Here is a 25,831-nt window from a genome sequence, read left to right as displayed (position 1 = left end):
GGCTGTACAGGGCCGTAGCACCATCGGAGAGAGCCGGGACAAGGGAGCGACGGACACCGGACACTCCCACCCCGGGCAGCACCCTCAGAGCAGGAGCGGGGAGCGGCGGGGACGGGCTGGAAGACGCGGGAGCGGCGCCGGGGCGGCTCAGCCCTGGCTGCCGCAGGAGGAGAGGCTGTCGTAGAGCGAGTCGCTGAGGGATTCGGAGTGTTCCAGCCCGGCGGGGCCGTGCCCCCCGTCCCGGGACCGTGCCTCCGTGCTGCCCTCGTCCCCCACGTCTGAGGCGCTGGGGTCCGGCTGCTGCTAGTGCTCAGGGCGGGGGGCAGCGGCGGGGGCGCCTCCGGGGATGCCCCCCGGTGCCCAGCCGGGCTGCACACGGGGGCCTGGGGAGGGACAGCGTGGGCAGGGAGGGCTGCTTGTGGCAGTGACAGCCACATCCATCCCTCCGCCGTGCTGGGGAAGCTCTGTGCCCCCCCCCAGAGCCGCTTTAAATCCCTCCCCACCACCGCGGGCCACGTGTGGCAAATGATCACAGAACTCTGAGGAGTGTCCCCCCCACATCCTCTCCCCCTGGCTTCATCGCCACAGCGTGGGCAGCAGAGTCTGGGGTCCCTCTGCCGAGGTTGTGGGGTCCTGCTGCACAGTTTCAGTGTCCGTACTCCGGAGTTTTGGGGACCCCACCCCAAGGTTTTGGGGCACTCAAAGATTTGGGGGGTCCGTAACCTGCCCTTACCTGCGCAGGCCGATGCAGCCCCTCCAGCCCCCCGGGGGGGCACACGAAGGGGTCGGCAGCACCGCAGGCTTTGGCGTTGGGGAAGGTCCAGTTCTTGCTCTGCTGGACCCGCCGTGCCTTCCTGGCGTCATCCCCGGTGTCTGCGGGGACAACGGGGGCAGCGCTGACCTGCAGGGCCCCCACGAACCCCACCTCCCCTCCGTGAGACCCCCCGCACCTTAACGCGGGTGCGCACGGGGCGGGGGGTACACCCACCTTGGGGCGCGGCGCGGTGCCCGTGCGAGCTCGGGGGGGCCGGGAGGCGGCAGCTCGGAGCGCTCCGGTGTTTTCCCGGTACCAGCAGCTCCTCGGCGCTGGGCACCTCCCGCTCCAGCGTCCGGGCCTTGCGCGGCACTTTGGTGACGGCGGCCGGCACGGCCCCGGGCAGCGGCTCGGGGCGGCCCCGCGGTTTGGGGGTGCTCTTGGCGGGGACCCCCCCATAGTCGGGGGGCGGGAAGGTCCCGATCCCGCTGTCCAGTGTCCGCGTCAGAGACCCGCAGGCTGCGGGACATGGGGAGGGGTCAGTGCCGGGAGCCCACCCTGGTGCCCCCTCCTCGCCCTGAGCTCCCCATCGCCCCCTCACCGGCGAAATGCTGCCCCGTCCCCGACTCGGACAGGCTCTCGTCGGACGGCAGCTCATCCCGGAGCCCCACGTCGGGCACCTGCGGGGATGCAGAGGCTGAAGGGCTGAGGGGTCCCCCCGGAGCGGAGGCCTGCGGGGTCCTCACCTTGTCCGAGGGCTCCCGCACGTGTCCCACGATGCCGTTGCGGGGCGGGCGGCAGAGCCGCGGTTCTTTGGCGTCGGGGGGGACCCTCCGGAGGTCACAAAGCTCCCGCTTGTGCTCCAGCCGGGTCTCGTAGGGGACGTCCTTCCCGTCCACCCTGCGGGGAGGCAGCGATCAGGGGGACACCCCACCCTCACCCCCACCCCCAGGGGACCCAGGTGGGAGCTCACCTGTCCAGCAGCTGCTGCATGAAGGTCTCGGCCGTCACCTCCTGGTACATGACGGGGAGGGGGCCGGGGCCTCGCGGGGGCCCTCGGGGACGCCCCTTCTCCAGCGCGAGTCCCTGCAGGAACGCGTGCTCCTCCCGCAGCGCCTTCCGCAGATCCTCCGCCTTCTCCATCAGCTTCGAGATGTTGAGACTCTCGGCTTCCAGCTTGCGGGCGGCCAGCTTGACCTCTCGGCGAAGGGGTGCGGGGGTCCCAGCCCACTCACGCCCTCGCCCGCCGTCCCCTCTCCGGCTGAGCGCGGGCAGTTTGCTCCGCCGCAGCCCGAACCAGCTCGCCAGCCCCGCTGCCTTGCCCTTGGCCTCGGCGCCCGGCGCCCGCTCCTGCCCCTGCAGCCGCAGCACGTTCTCCTCGATGCCCTTCATCACCTTCTCCTCGATGGCCGAGTGCCCCGCGGCGCTCGGCGCCGGCCCCGTGGGCTCCGCGGGCTCCGCGGGGGTTTTGTGGGGACCCCCGCCCGCCTTGGCGCCCGCGGGCTCCTCGCCCCGCGGTGCCCCGGCTTTGCCCGCCTTGGTGGGCAGCTTGGTGGGGCTGCCGTGGGGGCTGCGCGAGGTTTTGGCAGGGGGCGTGGGGGGGGTCCGGGAGGGGGTCCGGCCGGTGCCTGGGCGGCCCTTGCCCCCCCCCGCCTTGCCGGGGTCGCCCATGGAGCCGGAGGAGTAGCAGCGGGCCAGGGGCTCCGCGCCGTGCGCCGGCTCGGGGTGCTTCAGGCTGCCCCCCAAATTCCCTCGGGCCGGGGGGCGCAGCTCGGCCCCGTGGCCCCGTTCGGGCCGCCCCGGGCCGGGAGGCTCTCGGCCCTCAGCCCCCCGCAGCTTGCCCAGGGCTGCCAGGCGCTCCTTGAAGGGCAGGTAGCCCGGCTCGGGGGGCTTCTTGCCAGGGCGGCGGCAGGGGGCCGAGCCCCCCGTGCCACGGCGAGAGCTGGGGGGGGAAGCGGCCGCCCGCTCCCCGCCGGCCGCGGGTGCCGGGGGCGCGGGGGGCTGCTCGGCCGCCTCGAAGGTGCGGGGGTGGGCGAAGGCGGGGGGCTCGGCGGATCCGGGCTCTGGGGCGGCGTCGGGGGACGGGCGGCGGCTGAGCACCGGGGAGGCCTCGGGGTGGGCGCCGCGACAGGGGATCTTGGAGGGGTGGGCGAGCTGGGGGCTGAGGCGCAGCCCCGCGGGGGGGGGGCGGCAGTTTGAGCACCTTGGTGGGGGAGGGCAGGGAGTTGGGGACCCCGCCAGGTGAGAGCGGGGTGAAGCCCCCCTCGGGGCTCTCCTCGCCCGGCGTGTAGAGTCCCAGGAAAGCGGGGTGCTCCCCGCGCCGCTGCCGGGGGGGACCCCCGGGGGCTTCCCCGTTGCGCCGGCAGCAGCCCCCCCCCCTCACCTCGCAGCAGCCGCTCGGCCAAGGCGCTGAGCAGAGCCCCCCGTGGCGGCCCCCCTTCCTCGGGAGAGGAGCAGGGGCTGCCCTCGGTGCCCCGCCAGCCCCCCGCAGCCCCCGGCCCCCGCAGCGGGCAGGGGGGCCAAGCCAGGGCTGCGCAGGGCTCGGGGGAGCCGGGGGAGGCCGGGGCGGGTCCCAGCAGAGGGTCTGTCTCCTCCAGCTTGCGCAGCACCTCCAGGATTTGGGCTTTCTTTTTGAAAAACGGGGACAGGGCATCCAGGGGCGGGGCACCGGGGCTGAGGCCAGGGCTGCCCGATGGCACTGGTGGCAGCACCTGTGGGGACAGGGTTCCATCACCTCACCAGGTGAGCACCTGGCGCTGAGCCCCCTGGTACCAGAGGGGGACACTCTGGAAACACAGAGAAGGACACAAGAGGCTTTGGGATGGGGACACAATGGGGACAGGGACATCTGGGGCAATGGGTTTTGGAGCCAGAGATATCAAAGATGGAGGGGCTTGGGGCGGTGGACACTATGGACCTGGAGAGGCGACACCACAGGGACCACAGGGACAGGGACCCTGTTGAAAGTGCCAAAAGCACATGGATGGGGACACCACGGATGCAGGGAAGGGGACAGGACAGGACACCGTGGGCCTGGGAAGCCGCATGTCACCGGCCTGGTGACACCACACGCTGGGAAAAGACAGTGGGGAAGGAGGTGACACTGCCCAGAGAGGGGGACACAGGGAGAGGAAGGGTTGGGAACACTGGTACCCACCTCGGGCAGGGACAGACAGAGGCCAGGGAGCAGCGGGGGGGGCTCCTGCTCAGCAGAGCCTGGCGGGGGGGTCACTGGGACATCCGGGGGCACTGGCACCGGGTGCAGCGGCAGCTGGAGAGGAGAGAGATGCTGGGTTAAGCTTTGGGGGGGCTCTGCCCCATTCCCACCCCCCAGCCCCGATGCAGCCCCAGGCACACCTGGGGGAGGGAGCCAGTGGAGAGCTGCAGCTTCTGCTGGAACAGGTCGCTCAGCACCTGGTTCTGCCGCTCCAGCTCGAAGACACGCTTCTTCAGCTTGATGCACTCCTCACGCAGGTCCTGGCCAGGGTGTGGGGGGGTCAGCCAGGACCCTCAGCATCCTCCCAGCCCCCTGACACCCTCCTGACACCCACCTTCTGGTTGAGCAGCGCCTGCACCACGTGGTTGGCAACCTGGGGAGGAGAGGGGAGGTCTGGGCTGGGGCACAGGGCACAGGGCACAGGGCACACGCAGCCTCCTGCCCAGCACGCAGGTGGGCACACGTGCCCTGCGCGTGTGGGCGCTCCCCAGTACCTCGTCCAGGCAGCGCTCGTACGTCTCCCGCTGGTTCTCATTGGCCTGGGCCAGGGCTGAGTTCTCTGCCTAGAACAGAGCAAGGCCAGCTCAGGGCACGGCTCAGGGGACATCCCCGTGGCACCGAGCAGACCCTCTGCCTCCTGGTGCCACACACAGCAGCACGGGGCTGCCCCACGAGCGGCGGCACACGAGGGCCATGAAAAACGGGCAAGTGCGACCCATCGCCAGGTGGCACTGGCCACGGCTGGCTCTTGGCACTGCCTGCACGGCGGCCACGGTCACGGTGTCCTGGTGGTGCCATCGCCGCGTACCTCCAGCTCCCGCAGGCGCTGCAGCAGCTCGTGGCTGGTGCCCGTCTCGCCCAGCGCCGCCGGGCTCCCGGCTCCCGGCGCCTCGGCCACGCTCTCCGACATCGCTGCTGAGGGGGACACGCATCAGCACGGGCTCCCTGCTGGCCCCTGGCCGGTGGCACCCGGCCTGAGGCACCCCCAGGCCCTGCACGGCCCGGCCCGCTCTTACCTGGCTCCGGATGTCCCCAGCCCCGAAGCTGTGCGGCGTCACCTGCCAGGGAGAACGGGGCTGAGGAGGAGGATGGAGCCCCCAGGGCCGAGTGCTGAGCCCTCCGGAGCCGCAGGGACCCCTCCTCTGCCCCCCTCCTTCCCGCTGCTACAGGGGAAGCTGATCGGCCCCGGGATGCACAGCACGCCCGGGAGCGGGACCGGCACCAGCCCTGGGGCACCGGGATGTGCAGAACCACCGGGACCGGGACCGGCATCAGCCCCGGGGCACCGGTGTGCCCCAAGGACCGCGACCGCCACCGGCACAGGGTCACGAGGATGTGCAGCACCACCGGGACCGGAATCGGCACAAGCCCCGGGGCACCGGGATGTGCGGCACCTCCGGGCTACCGGGATGCGCAGCACCCCGGGGCTAACCCCGGCTCCGGGGCACCGGGATGCGCAGCCCCGGTGCACAGGACCCCCGGCCCGTGGACGGGCCCCCCCCCCCGCCAGTGCCGCACACCCCCCGCTCCACCCCGGGCTTCCCCCGCCGCCGGTGCCACTGCGTCCCTGCGCCGAGCCCCGGCCCCGGTCCGTACTCACGCCCGGGGCTCCCGGCGGCGCCGGCAGTCGCGGCTCAGAGCGGCCCTGGGGCCGGTCCCGGCGACGGCGGCGTTTCCATCCCGGCCCGGCCCGGCCCGGCCGCGCTATTGTTGGGAGGCGGCGGCGGCGGCTCCGCCTTCCCGCCGCGGCCGGGGAGGAGCCGGGATGGAGCCGCCACCTCCCCCGGTGCGCGGCTCCGCCAGCGCCAGCCCCGGGAAACCGGAGCTGAGGCCCCCCGGGAGCGACGGCACCGGCACACCGGGAATCATCCCGGCAGGGGAAGCACCGGGAATCCCCCCCCCCCCGCGGCACCGGGCACCGCCGGAGGGACGGGGCAGAGCACGGAGGGATCCCCACCGGGCATCCCCACCCTCTGGAGGGACTGCCCGGAGCCCCGCGACCCCTCGGGGAGCCCCCCGGGGCTGCAGGCGCGGAGCCGAGCCGGGACCCCCGGCCGTGGCCTCCGCCCCCCGCCCCTCGAGGGTGAGGCTCGGGGTTTTGGGGTTCACGCGGGGCCGCGCGTCCCCGGTTCACCCGGACCCCACGGCACCGCGGCGAGGAGGGGGGGCTCGGCAGGACGAGGGGGACCGGAGGGGACAAGAGGAGGGTTTGGGGGATGATGCGGGGGACAAGAAGAGGCTCTGGGGGTGATGGAGGGACGAGGGGAAGGTCTGGGGGACACGGGCAGACCTCGCACGCGCCGTCCCCGTCCCCTGCAGCCCGTGGGGCGAACCCACGCGGGTCCCTGCGGTCCCCATTGTCCCCGAGGTGCCCGTGGGCCCCTCGCCTGCCCCCCGAGCAGGAAGCGGCCCCGGGGCCGGCGGCTCCGGCTGCGTCACGGGGGGAAGTGAGGCTCCGTCTGGAGGGGAAGAGCAGCCCGCGGCCCCCCCAAGCCCCCGGCGGGTACAGCCGGGGGGGCCCCGACAGATGGACAGCGAGGCCATCCCCTCCCCCAGCGTGGGGCCCCGCGGGGGCAGCGCGAGGGTCCCTGTGGGGAGGGGGGGACACGGCTCCGGCACAGCCAGGGCCACCCAGAGCCAGTGTCCCCTCCCCAGCGCCCCCCAGTCACCGTGTCCCCGCTGGCCCGGGCACTGTGGGGACACGGCGTGGGGACACGGCACGTGCCCAAAGCGCAGCCCAGGACGTGCCAGCGTGGCTGTGATGGGCTGGCCCTGGCCTGTCCCACACCAGGGTCCCCATGCCGAGCCCAGGGACATGGGGTGACAGCCCCGAGTGTCCCCAACCCCGCTGAGCTGTTCTGGGGGCAGCCAGGACGCACTGGGGACAGAGCAGGGACAGCCAGGATGCACCAGGGACAGCAAGGACACCCTGGGGACAGCCGGGATACACCGGGGACAAGTGGGATGTGCTAGAGAAATGGCCTCGGGGTGCAGGGACACATCGAGGACAGCTGGGATTCACCGGGGACACGCAGGGACAGCCAGGGATGCGGTGGGGACACCAGGAGCAGTCAGGATGTGGTGGGGACAACGGAGACACACACAGGGAACAGCTGGGGTGTATTGGGGACACCGGGGACGGGCGGGTGGGATGAAAGACGGTGAGGGACACCCCAGGGATAGCCGGGATGCAGTGGGGACACTGAGGACACTGCAGGGACAGCCGGGATGCAGTGGGGACACTGGGGACACTGCAGGGACAGTCAGGATGCACTGGGGACACCACGAATGCCCCAGGGAGAGTCAGGGTGCACTGGGGACACCGGGGACATCCCAGGGACAGCCGGGGTGCAGTGGGGACACTGAGGACACCTCAGGGACATCCGGGGTGCAATGGGGACACTGAGGACACCCCAGGGACAGCCGGGGTGCAATGGGGACACTGAGGACACCCCAGGGACAGCCGGGGTGCAGTGGGGACACTGAGGACACATCAGGGACAGCCAGGGTGCAGTGGGGACACTGGGGACACATCAGGGACAGCCGGGGTGCAGTGGGGACACTGGGGACACATCAGGGACAGCCAGGATGCAGTGGGGACACTGAGGACACATCAGGGACAGTCCGGGTGCAATGGGGACACCCCAGGGATAGTCAGCGTTCACTGGTGGCCCTGGGGACAGCCGGAATGCTCTGGGGACACCCCAGGGACAGCCGGGGTGCAGTGGGGACACCCCAGGGACAGCCGGGGTGCAGTGGGGACACCTCAGTGACAACCGGGATGCTCCGGGGACAGCGGGGACACCCCAGGATGCACCGGGGACAGCGGGGAGAGCCGAGGACACAACGGGGATGCACCGGGGGGGACACGCGGAACGCCACCGACCGGGCCACCCCCGCCGCTCCCCCGGGCTCAACCCCCACCCTCCCGCGGCACGATCCGGTGCCCGGAGGCCACGGATGTCCCTCCCGCCTCCGGTGCCCCCGAGGAGCGGCCCGATCCCCCCGGTCCCCCCGCCTGCCCCTCGCCGCGGAGCGACCGGACTCACCGGGGGCTACGGCGGGGCCAGGGCCGGGGCCGGGACGGCATGGCCGGGGCTGGGACCGGGACCGGGGCGGGACCGGCGGCGGCGGTGACGTCATGGCTCCACCGGGCCGGCCCCGCCCTGCGCCCCCGCCGCCGCCAATCCGCGCCCCGGGCACCCCCCCCTCCCCGAATCCCCCCTTCCCGTGATCCCCGGAACCGCCCGGAGCGGAGCCGGTACCCCCCCCCCCACCCCTCCTGGCTCCCGGCGGGAACCGGTACCGAGGATGGGACCGGCCCGGCACGGAGCCCCCCCCGAGCGCGTCCCCCCTGCCACGGCAGCCGAGCCGGAATAAGGGGTGACCCCCAAAGCCCCCCCCGGTAGCAGCAGCAGGGTCACCCCCCCTCCCCAGGAAGACACCCAGCCCCCCAGGACCCCCCCCCCCCCCCAATTCCGGGCTCATCCACACGACACGGGGACACTGAGCAGCCACCTCCATCACTTTATTGTGGGGGACCCCGCGGGATGGAACCTGTGTCCCCCCCAAAACATCCCAGGGCCACATCAGCCCCCCCAGGGCACGGCAGAGACCCCCCAGAAGTTCAGGGTTTCCCTCCCCAGCCTCCTGCGGCTCCTCCATCCCCACGGAGGAACGGGAGGGGCTGGAGCCCCATCCTGGGGTTTGCGGGGTTCCCGTGGCTCCAGGAATCAGCTCATCCCGGGGGGCTCCAGCCCCCCCCAAATCCCACGGCGAGGGTCCCCCGGGTGTGGGGACCCCGGTGCTGCCGAGCTCAGCCCACGGCCCCCGGTTCCAGGCTCCCGTTGGCCGCTGCTCCCCGGGCCGGGTTGGACGAGGTCGTTTCCTGTGGCTGCTGCTCCTGCCGGGGCTGGAACGGGAGGTGACACTGCTGGGACAGCACAGGGACCAGGGATGGGGTGTTGGCAGTGCTGGGACAGCGTGGGACGGTGTCGCTCCCACACGAATTGGTCACTCCATGGGATGGGAGCACCAACAGACCGGGAGATTTTTTCCTCTGGGCTCCTGCTTGAAACCAACAGCTACAGCAAACTGGGGGTCTTCAGTCAGAGCCTGGGCTGTGGCCCCCTCACCCCACCCCAAAACTTGGCCTTCACGCCAGGAGCCATGCCAGGGTGACATCACCTGTCCCCGTGGGGACACCCTGAAGAAGCCCCAGGATCCAGCCAGGACGAGAGGAACAAATTTCAGTTACCCCAGTGAAAATTAAGACTCCGAGGAAGAAAGGAGAACGCTTGGGCTGGGAAACAACTCCCCTAAAAGCCCCCAGCTGGGATTAAGAGGTTCCAACAGCAGGCGAACCTCTTGGCGAGACATCCCCAGCGTCCCAGACATTCCCAGGACATCCATCCCCAGGACAAGGGTGGCACCGAGCCACCCACAGAGCCACCCTCCGGCTGCCACCACCAGCCTGCCACTCCTAATGCCATCCAGACCACGGGCACACACCCAGGAGCTGCTGTGTGGGAGCCTCCGGGCCTGGCAGGAGGAAGAGGGGGGGTCCTGCTGGGAAAAACCCACCTCAGGGGGGGATTGGTCCCACCTGGCCGTACCTGGGCAGGCCCCTCGGCCGGAGGGAGCAGGGGGGTGCAGGAGCTGCCCCTGTCCGGCTCCTCCAGCGCCAGGATGTCGATGGGAGCCTCGGCCATGTCCCGCAGGGACGGATCGAGGGTCGCCGAAGGGTCAAAGAGCAGAGGGGACGGGGGGCACTGCATGCCGTCCCCCACCACGTCCAGGTCCTGGCAGGGGAAACAGCAGGACTCATCAGGAGGGGGCTGAGGAGGCTCCAGTGCTGCGAGGCAGCAGGAAACGGAGGAGAAAGGCAGGGAGGAGGAGGAGGAGGAGTGGGCACCATGCCAGGGGGGCCCCCGGCCAGCAGCCAGGAACACACCCCAGGAATCCCCTCCTCCTCCTCCTCCTGGAATGCCATGATCCCAGCTGGCACTGCTGAGGACAAGGTGTGGGACACATCACCTGGAGGCCAGCGTGATGTGTTGTCCCCAAAGTGTCCTTCCAGCACCTGGAAGGGCTTTGACAGGGTCCAATCACACCCTCCGGGGAACCCCAGAGCAGTCCCTGCTCTCCAGGGTGTCACACACGCTCCAGGGGACCCCCAGAGCATCTCTGGGATGTCACACACACTCCAGGGGACCCCCAGAGCACTTCCAGGATGTCACACACATTCCAGGAGACCCCCAGAGCAGTCCCCCATCTCCAGGATGTCACACAGATTGCTGGGGACCCCCAGAGCATTTCCACGATGTCACACACATTGCTGGGGACACCTGGGACATCCCCACCCTCTCCTAGGATGTCACAGCTCCTGTGTTTGCCCTGACAGCACAGATGGGGACGGACAGGCTCGGAGCACTCCTCCATCTGCCCTCCCTGACAAGGGGACAGGCTGGGACTCGGAAGAGGCTGGGACTCGGCAGAGGCTGGGATTTGTTTTGGCTCCAAAGGGGGTTTGACACGAGGGTGAGATTCCCGTGACTCACGAGTGGCACCTCCCCAGCCTGGCACGAGGTGAGACACAACACAGATGCCCCCCCAGCAGCTTCCATGAATCCGCAGCACTCCGGAGGGAGCTCGGAACCCTCTCAAGGGGACAGGATCAGGGAAAACAGTCCCATTTTTCCCTTGAAACATGAAAAAATCCACCTCCTGTTTGCACAGAAAGGGGGCTGGGATCTGGTCTGAGCCCTCCCCCAGCCTGACCCCGCTTGTTGTCCTGGCTCCTGCTGCTGCATCACCAAACTCCAAAGGAGATCCAAGCTTTGGCTCCAAGAGCAGAGCTCAGCAACCTCAGGGCACCCAAACACCGAGGGGGCACCGAGGGGACACCTGGCTCACAGCAGCAGCTCCCGGGCATCCTGCTGCTCTGCTTTTGCCTCAATGCACTCCCGAGGCTCTGAGCTGCCTTGGTTTTAAATGCACGATGCCACAATAAGCTGGGGATTAAAATCTTCACGTTTTCCTCGTGCCAGACAAAATGGGGGTGGGGGTGGGAGGGGAAATCCTCTTTTTAAGAGGCCACTCTTAAAGAGCACAGCCATTCCCAAGGAGCAGCCACCAACCCTGGAACAGCTCCCAAACCTTCCACATTCCTGCATTTGCAGACCCCCCAGCATGCTCTGGATTGCTTGGGAATGTCAAGATCATCCACTTCCACCCCTGCCATGGGCACGGACACCTTCCACTATCCCAGCTGGCTCCAAGCCCTGCCCAACCTGGTCTTGGACACTCCCAGGGATCCAGGAGCAGCCCCAGCTTCCCTGGGAAATCCATTCCAGGGCCTCCCCAGCCTCACAGGGAGAAATTTGTGCCAAATATCCCCCCTAACCCTGCCTCTGGCACTGGAAGCCATTCCCCCTTGTCCTGGCACTCCATCCTTTGTCCCAAGTCCCTCTCCAGCACTCTGCAGGCACCTCGAGGGGCTCTAAGGTGTCCCTGGATCCTTCTCCTCTCCAGGCTGGACATCCCCAGGCTGGCTGCAGAGCTGTTCCAGCCCTCGGCCTCGCCCCAGCAGCTCCTCCTGAGCTGAGGAGCCCAGAGCTGGCTGCAGGTGGGCTCTCAGGTGGGGCAGAGGGGCAGCTTTGCCACTTACGTCGCTGAATTCCAGGGGCAAGCTCTCGGTGGGCTGGAGCTCGGCCGCGCTCAGGTACAGCTCCGTGGGGGCAGCCCCCAGCTCCTGGGGCACGGCCAGGACCTGCTCTGGGACGTACATCTGGGGGGGCAGCCGCAGGTGCAGGGGGCAGCAGGGCTCCTCAGACAGGCTGACGGGCACGGGCTTGTTGCAGGGAACTTCCTCGGAGCCCTGGCATGGCTTGAAAAGCGTCTGGTTTGTATCCTGGCAGATATCTGGGAAGGGCAGGTCAAGGAAAGCAGCAGAGGTACGGCCAGAGACACATCCAGGGGGGGAAATGCTGAGAAACGCCCCAAATTCTCCCACGAATGGTGTTAAACCCACCCCAGTTTCTCCCAGATCAGGAATCCAGAGGCTAGAGCTGCACCCCAACTGCCCAGGGATGTGGGTGACATAATTTCCACGATGGAAAACTGGGACAACAGCCACAGTTGTCCCCCCCCTGCCGTGGGGGCTGGGAGATGTGGCTGGATCCCTGGAAACCACTCAGAGATTCTCAGCTGGATGTCACAAAGGCACAGGATTAACTTTTGTTTGCAGACATCCATGGCAAAGGATCAGCTCCAGCCCCACAGGCAGGGAGATCCCAGTGCACACAATGCCTTTTCCACAGCCAGGATTTCAGTTATGGTATTCCTATCTTCCCACTTGCATTTTCCTTCCCAGTGGAAAACCTGTTCCTGCCCGAGGTGTAAATGGGATTTCCTGCCTTTAATAATCCCAAACAGAAACTCTGCTTCAATTGCATCACACTTGCAGAGCGATCCAGAGGCAGAGGAGCCACAGATCAAAACCCAGCCTGCTCCGAAGCCATCACCTTCCAACCCTTTCCTCCTCTTCCCACACCCATCCTCTTCTTCCAAGCCCTATTCTGATGCCATCCTCCTCTTCCAACTCCACTCCTCCTTTTCCTTCTCTTTAAATCTTTCTATTCTTCCCACCTCTTCCTCTTTTTCAACCCCCATTCACTTCTTCCAACCTTTTCTTCCCATCCCTTCCCCTTCTTCCTTCCACTTTTCTCCTCTTCTGATCCCCATCCTTTTCTTCCAACCCCTTCCTCCTCTTCCTCCCACTTTTCTCCTCTTCCATGCCCTTCCAAGCAGGATCATCCCAACTGCAATTTCCTCATACATACCAGCATGGGAAAGGGGAAAAAAAATCCCAAACCCACATAAAACTGGGAAAAGACACCAAATTTAAGCCTGTTTTTTTGAAGCTGGCTAGGTTTGAGATTCACCCTTCCCTCCTCTCCTCCCTGCTCCAAGGATTTCTCAGGAATCCACTTCCTGGCAGGCCACGGGGAGCCAGAATCTGGGCTGGCAGCAATGTCAGAGCCCAGCCCAAGAGAGGAGGGAGGACCTGGGACACCTAAGGGAAGATGTGGTGAGGGAACAGAGGGGTGGGGAAAGCAGATTTTCATCTCCTGGAGCAACTCCCAGCTCCAGCACTGACTTTACTGGTAGCCAAAAGCACAGATTGCCAAGAGGACAAAAATCCCAGGCTCCATCTGGAGCCTCCCAGCCTTCCCCCATCCCTTTGGTGCCCTGTCACAAACAATCCAGCTCCTGGAAGCAAACGGAGCCCCAGAGCCTCCCGAAAAGCCGCAGATGTTATCAGATGTTATCGGCTGCCCGAGGAAAAGCTTGTTTGTGTCACTGAGAGTCAGCTGAGAGCTCCCGCCAGACCCAGCTCTTCCCTCCCTCCCGGGAGCGCCAGCTGCCAACAGCAGCTTCTCGGGCTGTTTTATGGGATTTCTCCTGTCTTTATTTTGAGGTCTGTGGTGGTTAGAGGGAAATGAAGGCGGCTTCCAGCTCCTGCTCCCTGCACAGGGCTGGGGGAGTCTGAGAACTCCAGGGAGAAAGCAAATCCAAGGGCTCTCAAGAATCCAGAATCTCCCAAGAAATCTGAAAGCTCCTCACGACCCAAGAGCTCCCAAAATCTCACGAGCTCCTGCAGATCCGGGAGCTCCCACAATTCCAGAGTTCCCAAAGACCCAGGAACTCTGATAACCCCAAGAGCTGACACAAAACCAGCGCCTCCCACAAATCCAAGATGTCCCACAGATCCAGAAGCTCCTCCTCGCTCAGCCCTGGGACTCAGTGCCAGAATTTGTCCTGACTCAGCCCACTGCTCCCTCCTGCAGCTCCAGCCCAGCCCAAACCTGGACACATCCACCCACTGCCACCGGAGTGGATGGAGCAGATGCTCCCAGGACAAAGCTGGGGTCATGGACCCCAAAGTGGGGGTCATCCCTGAGCTGGGGAATCCTTGATCCCATATTTGGGGGTCATCCCCGAGCTGGGGGATCCTTGATCCTATACTGGGGGTCATCCCTGAACTGGGGGATCCTTGATCCCATATTGGAGGTCATCCCTGAACTGGGGGATCCTTGATCCCATATTGGGGGTCATCCCAGAGTTGGGGAATTTTTGATCCCATACTGGGGCTCATACCTGAGTTGAGGGATCCTTGATCCCCTATTGGGGGTCATCCTCAAGCTGGGGAATCCTTGATCCCCTATTTGGGGGTCATCCCCGAGCTGGGGGATCCCAGTGGAACTTTCAGAGCCAGCTCTCCAACAGCTGAGGCCGATTTGGGAAGTGGAACAGCTCAAAGCTGTTGACACACACACACACACGAGAACCTTTTGAAAGGTCACAGAGACTGAGCTGGGCCACAGCAGCCCCAAACAGGCTCGAACTCCCCCTCCCCAAAATCCCCAAGGCCACGCTCTGGTGTGTGTGACCTCAGGTTGGGGGTAGGCTCTGCTCCCAAGGGACAGGACAGGAGGGAAGAGCCTCAAGTTTTGCCAGGGGAGTTTCAGGAATTTCCGAATTCATCAGGAGGGATTTCTTCTGTGGAAATGGTGGTCAGACATTGGAAGAGCTGCTCAAGGAGGTGGAACCCCCACCCCTGGAAGGGATCCATGCCAGCTCAGGCCTGCCTGGGTTCTGTTTCCAAGCGAAATGCCCACCGTGTTTGGATGCTCTGGACCCAGGAGGCCACAGCAGGAGCACCCCTGGGCCCAGCCCAGCCCTTTGTTGCCCCCACACGAATTGGCTGCTCCACGGGACGGGAGCGCCAACAGACAGGGAGACGTTTCCTCTGGGCTCCTGCTTGAAACCGACGGCTACGGCAAACCGAGGGCCTTGATTCAGGGCCAGGAGGGAGAAAAGGGCCACAGCCACGGGGCAAAGTGCTGGCCAACACCCAGGAGGAGGGTGGGATCAAAGGATACGTGTGAGGCAGTGCCTGGTCATCGGCAGGGACGGGTTGGAGCACCGGACATCATCAACGAAGGCCAAGCAGCGCTGGCTGGAGCGGGTGGTGTGAGCCTGAAATCACGGGATGGTTTGGGTTGGGAGAGACCTTAAAGCTCCTTAAGCTCCTGCTCCCACAGGCAAGGACACTTTCCACTGTCCCATGTTGCTCTAAGCCACATCTGACCTGGCCTTGGGCACTTCCAGGGATGGGGCAGCCACAGCTGCTCTGGGAAATCCATTCCAGGGCCTCCCCACCCTCACAGGGAGGAATTTGTTCCCAATATCCCATCTAAACCTCTCATCTCTTAGTTTAAAACCATTCCCTCCCTTCCTGTCACTGCCTGTCTGTTTAAAACTCCCTCTCCCCCTTTTTATTAAACCTCTTTCAGGCACTGGAATGGACTCACTGAGACCCAGGAGCTCCCACAGACCCCAGAGCTCCCAAAAACCTGAGAGCCTTAAAAATCCATGAGTTTCCAAAAGCCAAGAGCTCCTACAGACCCAGGAGCTCCCAAAAATCCTCAAGCTTCTAAATACCCTGAGCCCTCTTTTCTCCAGGATGAGCCCTCCCAGCTCCTTTATCCCTCAGAATGAGGAGATCTTTTTTTCAGACCTTTCTTGTGCTCCAGTCCCTTTGCCAGCTCCATCCCCTTCTCTGGATCTGACCCTCAAACTGACCCTAGCATTCAAGGTGTGGACACCAAGAGCTCCCAGAGACCTTAGAGCTCTTGCAGACACAGGAGATCCCACAAACCTCAACAAACCCAAAAGCTTCTCCAAACCCAGGAGGGTGGCAGCTTGGGATGTCCTTGCAGGAAGAACAGGAGCTCCCACAGTCCAAAGAGCTCTTGCAGACACAGGAGCTCCCACAGATCCAGAAGCTCCCACAGACCCAAGAGCTCCCACAACAAACCCAGGAGCCTCTCCAAACCCAGGAGGGTGGCAGCTTGGGCTGTCCTTGCAGGAAGGACAGGAGCTCCCGCAGACTGAAGAGCTCTTGCAGACACAGGAGCCACCACAAACCCAGAAGCTCCCACAGACCCAAGAACTCTTGCAGACACAGGAGCCACCACAGATCCAGAAGCTCCCACAGACCCAAGAGCTCCCTCAACACCCCCAGGAGCCTCTCCAAACCCAGGAGGGTGGCAGCCTCGCAGGAAGGGCATTACACGAGGCAATCTGCCAGGGTCTGGGGTCACTCCCAGAAAGACAGGAGAGGAGAGGCCCATCCAGGACGTCCCCACGGACCTGCTGGGCCGCGCCGTCGGTGGCCAGGACCCTGCGCTCGCGGAGCTGCCGGTGCAGCAGAGCCTCCACCCCGTAGCGCTGCCGGTAGCGCCGGAGGCACTTGAGCCTCTTCAGGTTCTCCCTCTCCTTGGCCATCAGCCCCTCTGGCCCCGTCAGGAGGCTGCTCCCTGCAGGAATAAAGGAAGAGTCAGGAATCTGCCCGGTTTTTTCGGCAGATCGGCCACGGAGGGCTTTGGGCGACGCCTGGCGGTGCAGGTTCCATCCCAAAATTTGTCCTGACCTCTCTCCTCAAGCACCAGGAGCTCCTGGGCCCACAGAGTATTTTTAAAACCTCCTTTAAAAATAATTCGGCCGCTCCCTCGCGTTGTGATTTCAGCAGCAGAATGGAAACTTGTCAAATTCCAGGTCACTCCTGTGCGAGTTCTGGAAGCTTCCCGCCAGCATTCCTGGTGTAATTACAGGGCAACGCTCAGGATCTGCTTTTCTCTGCCTCGTTTGCTAAAAAGAGTTCTGCAAAATTGGTACGTACCAAACTCCTGGTTATTTTTACTCGAGCCTGAGCTGAATTATGGCGTTTTCCAGGATGAGCTATTAAAGGGTGATGCTGGGAAAAAAAAGAGCCCTTCGCTCTGCAATGCTTGGGATCAGTTACACAACTGGGTTTTGCCTCTGTTGAACTGGGAATTCCTGCTCCCAAGAGCATTCTCTGCACACAGAGAATGCCAGCAGAGGCAGAGGGAAAGCTGCATCCCTGCTAAGGAGGAATATGCCAGCACAGCAGCGCTGGTGTTAGTGGAAGCAGCTCCTGTCCACACACCAAAGGCCTTATGGACGAATATTTTTGTTCGTGAAAGGAAAAAACAGGAAATCCCAGTACAAAATAAGCACTTTTGTCTCAGAATTAACATTATAGCTCATTTCCTGCCAACGCTGCAAGCTCTGAAGAGCAAAGAAATGCACGAGCTTTGGAACTGCAGTGATACGGATCTCTGGGCACAGGACCAGCACAGAATCATGGAATCACTCGGGCTGGAAGAGCTCTCCAGGATCAGAGTCCAGCCTGGGACTGATCCCCACCCTGCCAACCACACCAGAGCACTGAGTGCAATGTCCAGTTGGGGACTGGGACTCCACCACCTCCCTGGGCAGTGCCTGACCACCTTTTCCACACAGAAATCCTCTCGATGCCCACCCCGAACTTCCCCTGGCACAGTCTGAGGCCGTTTCCTCTTGTCTCATTGTTCTGTGGGAGCAAATCCTGACCCCCCACCTGGCTGCACCCTCCTGTCAGAGAGCTGCAGAGAGCGAGATGGTCCCACCTGAGCTCCCTTTTCTCCAGTCTCAGCCCCTCCCCAGCTCCCTCAGCTCTCCAGACCCTTCTCCTCGTGCTCCAGCCCCTCGACGAAACGCTGAGTGCGGAACCCTGCCCCGAAATCTGCCTCTAGAAAGGCCCAAACCCTCCTTTTTTAGCAGATTTCTGTGCCCACCCTCAGGCAGGAGGTCTGGGCTCACCGATGGCCTCGTGCTCTCCCTTCCTGCTGTGCAGGAACCGGCGCTTCTTCTCCTTCAGCAGGTGCTGGAGCCGCTTGAACTGGTCGATGTAGAGGGACTGGAGGCGGATCAGCTTCTCCCTCATGATCAGAGCCACCTCCTCGGCTGTGTACACCCCAGCGTGCCTGGAAAAGCCAGGGAACAGGGTCTGCTGGGGGGTCCCTGGAGACTGATCCCCCCCAAAGGGTGTGGGGGTCCCTCAGGGCTGATCCCTGAAGGGTCTGGGGCTGCTGAAGAGTCTGGGGGTCCCTCAGGGATGAACCCTGAAGGGTCTGGGGCTGCTGAAGAGTCTGGGGGTCCCTCAGGGATGAACCCTGAAGGGTCTGGGGTTGCTGAAGAGTCTGGGAGTCCTTCAGGGATGAGCCCCCAAAGGGTGTGGAGGTCCCTCAGGGCTATTCTCCAAAGGATGTGGGGGGTCTCTCAAGATTGAACCCCCAAAGGTTGGGGGAAGTCTCTCAGGGTTATTCTTCCAAAGGGTTTGGGGGTACCTCAGGGCTGATCCCCCAAAGGATTTGGGTGACCCTCAAGGCTTGATTCTCTGAATCTGTGGGGCTCTCTCAAGATTTTTATTATTTTTTTTTAATTATTATTATTACATGGGTGTGCCTCTGGGCTGTTCCCCCCCACAAACAACACTGCTGTTATTGGGGACACTCTGGGTGACACAAGTGATGAGCTGAAATACTCCATTTCAGGGTTTTTTTTAAGACATAGGATCACCCAGAGAAGCTGCTGAGAGATCCACTCCACTCTGCAAGAGGATGAGCAGCAAGTGCTGCCCAGAAAACCCCAGCTCCAGGAGCCGAGTGTATCCACAGCCAACAAACCACGTGGGCACAAATCCATGGAAAACCATTGATATTGTCACGTTTTTGACACAACCACTGTCCCCTGAGCCACGGTGAGCCCGGAGCATGGAGCATGTGTGTACAGGCAGCAGGCACCGTGGAATCCCAGAACTCCAGAGGCTGATTGAGTCCAACCTGTGCCTGACCCCCATCGGAGCCCTGAGCGCCACATCCCGTCATTCCTTGGGCCTCCAGGGATGGGGAATCCACCTCCTTCCTGGGCAGTTCCAATGCCTGCCAAGTCTTTCCATGAAGGAATTCCAACCTGAACCTCACCTGGCACAGACTGAGGCTGTTTCCCCTCGTCCTGTCCCTTTTCATGGGAGCAGAGCCTGACCCCCACCCGGCTGCAGCCTCCTGTCAGGGACTTTTGGAGAGCCAGATCCCCTCCCAAGCCTTTTTTCCAGGCTGAGCCCCCCCAAAATATAAATTTAACCACTTCCCCAACCTACTTGAGGGGATCCTCCTGGTCGCTGTCGATGCTGTCAGCTTCACTGTCAGGGTCCCCACGCCACGTCTGCTCCACGGTGACAGGGTCCTGCTCGCAGTCACTCCAGCTGTCCTCGTCTGCAAGACACAGCAGCGGAGTCACAGGACGCTGTCCCACATGCCAGGACAGCCAGGGACACCCTGGAGCTTGGCCCCATGCAGCTGAGCAGGCCCTGCCTCGTGCCAAGAGGGAATTCTCCACCCCAAAACTCCGAGGGAGGGACACGGAGCAGGAAACAGGAAACCTCCCACCTTGGGGCAGCCAGGACACACTGGGAATGATGCTGGAGCCCTGCCAGGAACCACAGAATTCCAGAACACACTGGGAATGATGCTGGAGCCCTGCCAGGAACCACAGAATTCCAGGACACACTGGGAATGATGCTGGAGCCGTGCCAGGAACCACAGAATTCCAGGACACACTGGGAATGATGCTGGAGCCCTGCCAGGAACCACAGAATTCCAGGACACACTGGGAATGATGCTGGAGCCCTGCCAGGAACCACAGAATTCCAGGACACACTGGGAATGATGCTGGAGCCCTGCCAGGAACCACAGAATTCCAGGACACACTGGGAATGATGCTGGAGCCCTGCCAGGAACCCCAGAAATCCAGAACACACTGGGAATGATGCTGGAGCCCTGCCAGGAATCACAGAATTCCAGGACACACTGGGAATGATGCTGGAGCCCTGCCAGGAACCACAGAATTCCAGGACACACTGGGAATGATGCTGGAGCCGTGACAGGAATCACAGAATTCCAGGACACACTGGGAATGATGCTGGAGCCCTGCCAGGAACCACAGAATTCCAGGACACACTGGGAATGATGCTGGAGCCCTGCCAGGAACCACAGAATTCCAGGACACACTGGGAATGATGCTGGAGCCCTGCCAGGAACCACAGAATTCCAGGACACACTGGGAATGATGTTTCAGCCCTCCCACGAACCAAAGAATTCCAGAACACACTGGGAATGATGCTCCAGCCCTCCCACGAACCAAAGAATTCCAGGACACAGTGGGAATGATGCTCCAGCCATCCCAGGAAGCAGAGAATTCCAGTGCTATAATTTCCTGCTAAATCCCAACGAATTACTGTCTCGAGGGCCTTCAATCCAGCCCCAGAGACACCAACAGCTGGCACCCGCAGAGGATTTGAAGGAAACGGAGGCTAAAAGCTCGAGGCAAGGGGTTCAGTGCTCACCCAGGATGCGGCTGGCCTCGCTGCGGCTGCTCTCGGCGCCCTGGCTGCCCAGCTCTGCCCGGGCATAGGAGCTCAGCTGGCACAGGAGGGTCTCGCCCACGGGCCCGGGGTTGGATTTCTTCACCTGAGCCTGGAGCGCCAGCGCGTTGCGCCGGGCGTGCTCCGCGCAGAACGAGGTGCTGCGGGACAAAGCAGGGGTTCAGAACGTGGAGAAATTCAGGTAGAGGAAGCTAAAAGCTGATCTGAGCCCCCCTCCCCAGCCTGACCCTGCTTGGTCTCCAAGCTGCTGCTGCTGGAATCCCTCCTCCATCAGCAAACTCCATCTATTGTATCTGCAGGGGCTCTCGTGGCAGGGAGGAATGATGGATCTGACTCCATGTCCTCAGAAGATAATTTATTATTTTATAATATTATATAAAGAATACTATACTATACAAAAAAAACCCTGAAAATATACTGAATGCTAAAAAGATAATAATGAAAGCTTGTGACTCTTTGCTGATTATTATTTTATAATATTATATTATATAAAGAATACTGTACTATACTAAAAAAACCCAGAAAATATACTGAATGCTAAAAAGATAATAATGAAAGCATGTGATTCTTTGCTGATTATTTTATAATATTATATTATATAAAGAATACTGTACTATACTAAAAAAAATAAAAACTGAAAATATAATGAATGCTAAAAAGAGAATAATGAAAGCTTGTGACTCTTTGCTGATTATTTTATAATATTATATTATATAAAGAATACTATACTATACAAAAAAACCCCTGAAAATATACAGAATGCTAAAAAGATAATAATGAAAGCTTGTGACTCTTTGCTGATTATTATTTTATAATATTATATTATATAAAGAATACTGTACTATACTAAAAAAAACCTGAAAATATACTGAATGCTAAAAAGATAATAATGAAAGCTTGTGACTCTTTGCTGATTATTTTATAATATTATATTATATAAAGAATACTGTACTATACTAAAAAATAAAAGCTGAAAATATACTGAATGCTAAAAAGATAATAATGAAAGCTTGTGACTCTTTGCTGATTATTATTTTATAATATTATATTATATAAAGAATACTATACTATACTAAAAAAACCTGAAAATATACTGAATGCTAAAAAGATAATAATGAAAGCTTGTGATTCTTTGCTGATTATTTTATAATATTATATTATATGAAGAATACTGTACTATACTAAAAAAACCCAGAAAATATACTGAATGCTAAAAAGATAATAATGAAAACTTGGGACTTTTGCAGAGTCCTGACACAGCTTGGCACTGATTGGCCAAAGAGTGGAAACAACACTGAAACAATCTCCAACACGTTCCAGAGGAGCAAAACAGAGGAGAAGCAAATGACACAAGAATTGTTTTCCTTATCTCTGAGGCTCCTCAGCTTCCCAGGAGAAAAATCCTGAGCAAAGGGATTTTTTCCAGAGAATGTGAATGCCACAGGTATCCAAGCTTTCAGAGCTCAGCAACCTCAGGGCACCCAAACACTGAGGGGACACCGAGGGGACACCTGGCTCACAGCAGCAGCTCCCGGGCATCCTGCTGCTCTGCTTTTGCCTCGATGCACTCCTGAGGCTCTGAGCTGCCTTGGTTTTAAATGCACGATGCCACAATAAGCTGGGGATTAAAATCTTCATGTTTTCCTCGTGCCAGACCAAATGGGGGTGGGGGTGGGAGGGGAAATCCTCTTTTTAAGAGGCCACTCTTAAAGAGCACAGCCATTCCCAAGGAGCAGCCACCAACCCTGGGACAGCTCCCAAACCTTCCACATTCCTGCATTTGCAGACCCCCCAGCATGCTCTGGATTGCTTGGGAATGTCAAGATCATCCACTTCCACCCCTGCCATGGGCACGGACACCTTCCACTATCCCAGCTGGCTCCGAGCCCTGTCCAACCTGGTCTTGGACACTCCCAGGGATCCAGGAGCAGCCCCAGCTTCTCTGGGAAATCCATTCCAGGGCCTCCCCAGCCTCACAGGGAGAAATTTGTGCCAAATATCCCCCCTAACCCTGCCCTGTGGCACTGGAAGCCATTCCCCCTTGTCCTGGCACTCCTCCCCTTGTAAATAAGTCTCTCCAGCACCCTGCAGCTCCTTCAGGCACTTTGAGGCCACCATTAGGTCACCTCTGAGCTTCTCTTCTCCAGAACAATCCCAATTCTCTCAGCTTTTCCTTCTAAGAGATCTGCTCCATCCCTCTGCTCGTCTCTGGACTCACTCCGTGTTTTCCCTGAGCTGGGGCAGCTCTGGCTGCAGCTCTGGATGCAGCTCTGGATACAGGTTTCACCCGGGCAGGGCAGAAGGGCACAGGGAACAAGCCCTGGCACCTGGAATCCCTCACAGGGAGCTGCTGCAGGTGCAGCCTGGCAGTGCTGAGAGCCCACCCACCACTGTGGGAATGTCACCTCTGGCACCAGCAGCAGGGAGCAAAAAGAGCTCTCAGTTAAAGCCAGCGAGGTGGGTGAGGTTTTGAGCTCTTCTGCTCCTAAATGTTCTCACTGGACTCTGCCTGCCCCACATTTTATGGGACCAGGGTGGAGACAACCACCCATCATCCCAGTCAACCCTGGAAGCAATTCCTGTCAGGAATGTGTGCTCTATCATCCACCCCCTGAGCATTTTAAAGGCCTCAGGGAAGCAGCAGAGCAGCAGCACGAGCAGGCCAAAGCTGCAGAGGGATGTGAGCAGCACGAGCAGGCCAAAGCTGCAGAGGGATGTGAGCTGGGGATTATCCCCTGGCACGGGATGTGCTGGGATGAGGGAGGGACTGCACACACGGAGCCAGCGCAGGGCCTGGAGCACTGCAGCCACCTTCTGCTGGGTCAGGGCACAGCCCGCAGTCCCCAGATAACTCCATGGAGTCTCTCTCCAGCTTAAAAACTTATTGGGAAAAGGGAGATGCTTGTCAGAGGTAACCCAAACGCAGCAGCTGAAAGAGAAGAATCGTGGAATATCCTGAAAGGGACCCACAAGGATCATCAAGTGCAACTCCTGGCCTTAATTAGGACATCCCAAATTGCCACCATGCTCCTGGGTGGAACACTCGTTATCCAAACACTCCTTGGGCTCTGGCAGGGCTGTGAAGGTCACCACTGCCCTGAGGAGCTGCTCAAGTGCTCAACTGGGGGAAGAACCTTTTCCCAAAACCGAGTCTAAATCTCCCCTGACACAACTCCAACCATTCCTTTAAAAGGGAAGACAAAGAGAAAAACCTCCCCCTGCCTGTTTTAATTCCAGGGAGTCTGGAAGTGGAAAACCAGGAGGAAGAGCAACTCACCCATCCTTCTTCTCAGGTTTGGGAGCAGCATTGGGACAACGCTTCCCGTTCTTCGCGGACACGTAGCTGCACTGCTTGAAGGGAGCGTTCCTGTCCTCGAGGATGTGCTTGATGCAGAATTCCTGTCCCTCCAGGCGGGGCTGGGAGCAGGGCCGGGGGGCGAAGGAGCAGGCCAGGGGCTCCTGAGGCCTCGGCACCGGGGTCAGGCGGCCCCGGCTGGTGGGCAAGACGTGAATGCGGATCCTGTTCATGCCGACGCTGCAGGAGGGAGGCAGAGCGAGGGAAGGGAGTGGAGTAAAACGCCGACACATTGAAAAGTAGCAGCGGGGAAGAATTTGAATCAAAGTCTGACCCCTTCAGCAGAACACGAAGCTGCTCCTATGGAGGTCATTTCCAGTAATGCTGGAGGGGACTTTAAGCCCTGCAGGAATCTTGGGGGGATCCTCTTCTCCCGTGCACCCCCAGGGCATCTCCTCGGTGCTCCCAGTGCCCATCGCTGCCTCTGTCCCGGGGTATCCCGGTGACTCGTCCTGCCCCGCTGCCTGTGTCCATGCACGCCTCGTACCGGGGCATCCCCGCTGCCCACCCCGCCCCAAGCACGGTCTGTCCCGGGCTTTTCTGGTGCTCAGCCCGGTCTATTCCCGCCTCTGGGCTGGTGTCCCCCAGGGCGCATCCTGGTCTATCCCAGGGTTTATGCCGGTGCCAACCCTGATCTATCCTGATCCATCCCAGCCTCTATCCCAGTATATCCCGGTCTCTCTCCCGGTGCCCATCCGGATCTATCCCCCTCTCTATCCCGGTATATCCCGGTACATCCCAGTCTCTCTCCCGGTGTCCATACTGATCCATCCCCGCCTCTATCCCGGTCTATCCCGGTACATCCCAGTCTCTCTCCCGGTGTCCATACTGATCCATCCCCGCCTCTATCCCGGTCTATCCCAGTCTCTCTCCCGGTGCGCATCCGGATCTAATCCGGTCCATCCCAGCTTCTCTCCCGGTGCCCAGCCTGATCTGTCCCAGTCCATCCCAGCCTCTCTCCCGGTGCCCATCCTGATCTATCCCGGTCCATCCCAGCCTCTCTCCCGGTGCCCATCCGGATCTATCCCGGCCTCTATCCCGGTATATCCCGGTCCATCCCAGCCTCTCTCCCGGTGCCCATCCGGATCTATCCCGGCCTCTATCCCGGTATATCCCGGTCCATCCCAGCCTCTCTCCCGGTGCCCGTCCCGGTCCATCCCGGCGCTCTCCCGCCCGCGCACGTGCTCTGCCGCCGCGCTCCCGCGCATGCGCCCTCCCGCCGCCCAGGCTCCGCCATTTTGTCCGCGGGCGGCGGGCGTGAGGGGCACCCCTGAGGGGCGCTCAGGAAGCGCTACCGGAGCGGAGAGAGAGAGGAAACCCGCACCCGGGACGGTGCAGGACGGAGGCGCCCTGGAGAAGAGCTCGGGGGCCGCGCTGAGGGGCACAACGAGCCCCATTGCGAGCAGGAGGCGCCGCCGCCATCTTACCTCTCTGCCGCCGCGGCCTCCGCGCTGCCGCGCCGTGCACCCGCCCCACCTCCTCACTGGCCCGCCCGCTCGCCAATCAGCGGCGAGCACGGGGGCGTTCTCGCGCGTGATTGGCCCAGCTCGCGGTCACTCAGGCGGGGAGCGACCACGCCTTCCTAGGGTCACGTGGGGGCGGCGCGGCGGGAACGCGACACGTGGGTGCGGCGGGAGCGGGGCGGGGGGCCCGGGACGGGACCGGGGGGACAGGGGGTCCCGGGACAGGACCGGGGCGGATCCCGGGCCAGGACCTGGGGGAGAGGGGGTCCCGAGCCTGGACACCGCGGGGGCGGGGGTCCCGGGCCAGGACACCGCGGGGGAGGGGGTCCCGGGACAGGACACCGCGGGGGAGGGGTGTTCCCGGGACAGGGCACCGGGGCGGATCCTGGGCAAGAGGGGTTCCCGGGCCAGGACACCGGCCCCAAAACCGTGGAGGAAGAGGGGGAACGAGCGTGTTTTGGCTCCGGGTCAGGAGATGCTCGCGGCAGGCCCGTCTTGGTCCCAGAGCACCACCCTGGGCCCCCCCGGCATCATTCATTCCCCTCCCGGTTTACCGAGCCGGTCACGCACCGACACTGCTCCCCACCGGGAACGGCAGAGCCTCGACATCCCGGGGGGAGCGGCCTCCAAGAGGGGCTCCAAAAGAGGGAAGGGAAGGAAGGGATGGGCCTTGCCCAGAGCCTGAATT

At 62.0% G+C, this 25,831-nt stretch overlaps 2 protein-coding genes and 2 non-coding genes across 7 annotated transcripts; all 4 read right to left on the bottom strand.

Moving 5' to 3' along the window:
• Positions 1-12: 12 nt before the first annotated feature.
• NCKAP5L (NCK associated protein 5 like) lies at positions 13-8,172 on the bottom strand. The gene is given in 15 exon segments (XM_038164380.1): positions 13-252; positions 255-383; positions 734-873; positions 989-1,273; positions 1,356-1,434; positions 1,501-1,654; positions 1,728-2,923; positions 2,926-3,465; positions 3,912-4,025; positions 4,112-4,231; positions 4,306-4,344; positions 4,466-4,534; positions 4,780-4,886; positions 4,988-5,029; positions 8,021-8,172. Coding segments are annotated over 15 exon segments (3,213 nt in total). The 5' UTR covers positions 8,115-8,172; the 3' UTR covers positions 13-147.
• A 309-nt stretch (positions 8,173-8,481) lies between these two features.
• KANSL2 (KAT8 regulatory NSL complex subunit 2) lies at positions 8,482-25,179 on the bottom strand. 4 transcript variants are annotated; one of them, XM_038164353.1, is made up of 10 exons: positions 25,108-25,179; positions 23,603-23,860; positions 20,287-20,465; positions 19,042-19,156; positions 17,703-17,866; positions 16,191-16,357; positions 14,918-15,014; positions 11,641-11,894; positions 9,587-9,772; positions 8,482-8,904 (listed from the first exon to the last, which is right to left on the bottom strand). In XM_038164353.1, exons 2-10 carry the CDS (start codon positions 23,851-23,853, stop codon positions 8,788-8,790), a joined length of 1,530 nt encoding a protein of 509 aa, XP_038020281.1. In that variant the 5' UTR covers positions 23,854-23,860; positions 25,108-25,179; the 3' UTR covers positions 8,482-8,787. The 4 variants fall into 4 exon arrangements, with proteins under 4 accessions (XP_038020281.1, XP_038020280.1, XP_038020282.1 ...); XM_038164352.1 differs by lacking the exon at positions 25,108-25,179 and adding an exon at positions 23,955-24,103; XM_038164354.1 differs by lacking the exon at positions 25,108-25,179 and adding an exon at positions 23,955-24,102 and having other exon boundaries at positions 8,482-8,901.
• Positions 8,961-9,089, bottom strand: LOC119712804. The gene has a single exon (XR_005259872.1). It is a non-coding gene; the product is annotated as a small nucleolar RNA SNORA2/SNORA34 family (small nucleolar RNA).
• On the bottom strand, positions 14,716-14,843 carry LOC119712805. Its single transcript, XR_005259873.1, has one exon. It is a non-coding gene; the product is annotated as a small nucleolar RNA SNORA2/SNORA34 family (small nucleolar RNA).
• Positions 25,180-25,831: the final 652 nt, after the last annotated feature.

Source organism: Motacilla alba, chromosome 29 (assembly GCF_015832195.1).
Source record: "Motacilla alba alba isolate MOTALB_02 chromosome 29, Motacilla_alba_V1.0_pri, whole genome shotgun sequence".
In the NCBI taxonomy this organism is placed as follows: domain Eukaryota; kingdom Metazoa; phylum Chordata; class Aves; order Passeriformes; family Motacillidae; genus Motacilla; species Motacilla alba.
The sequence above is the reverse complement of the archived record's forward strand: the minus strand, read 5'-3'. Positions and strand labels throughout refer to the sequence as shown.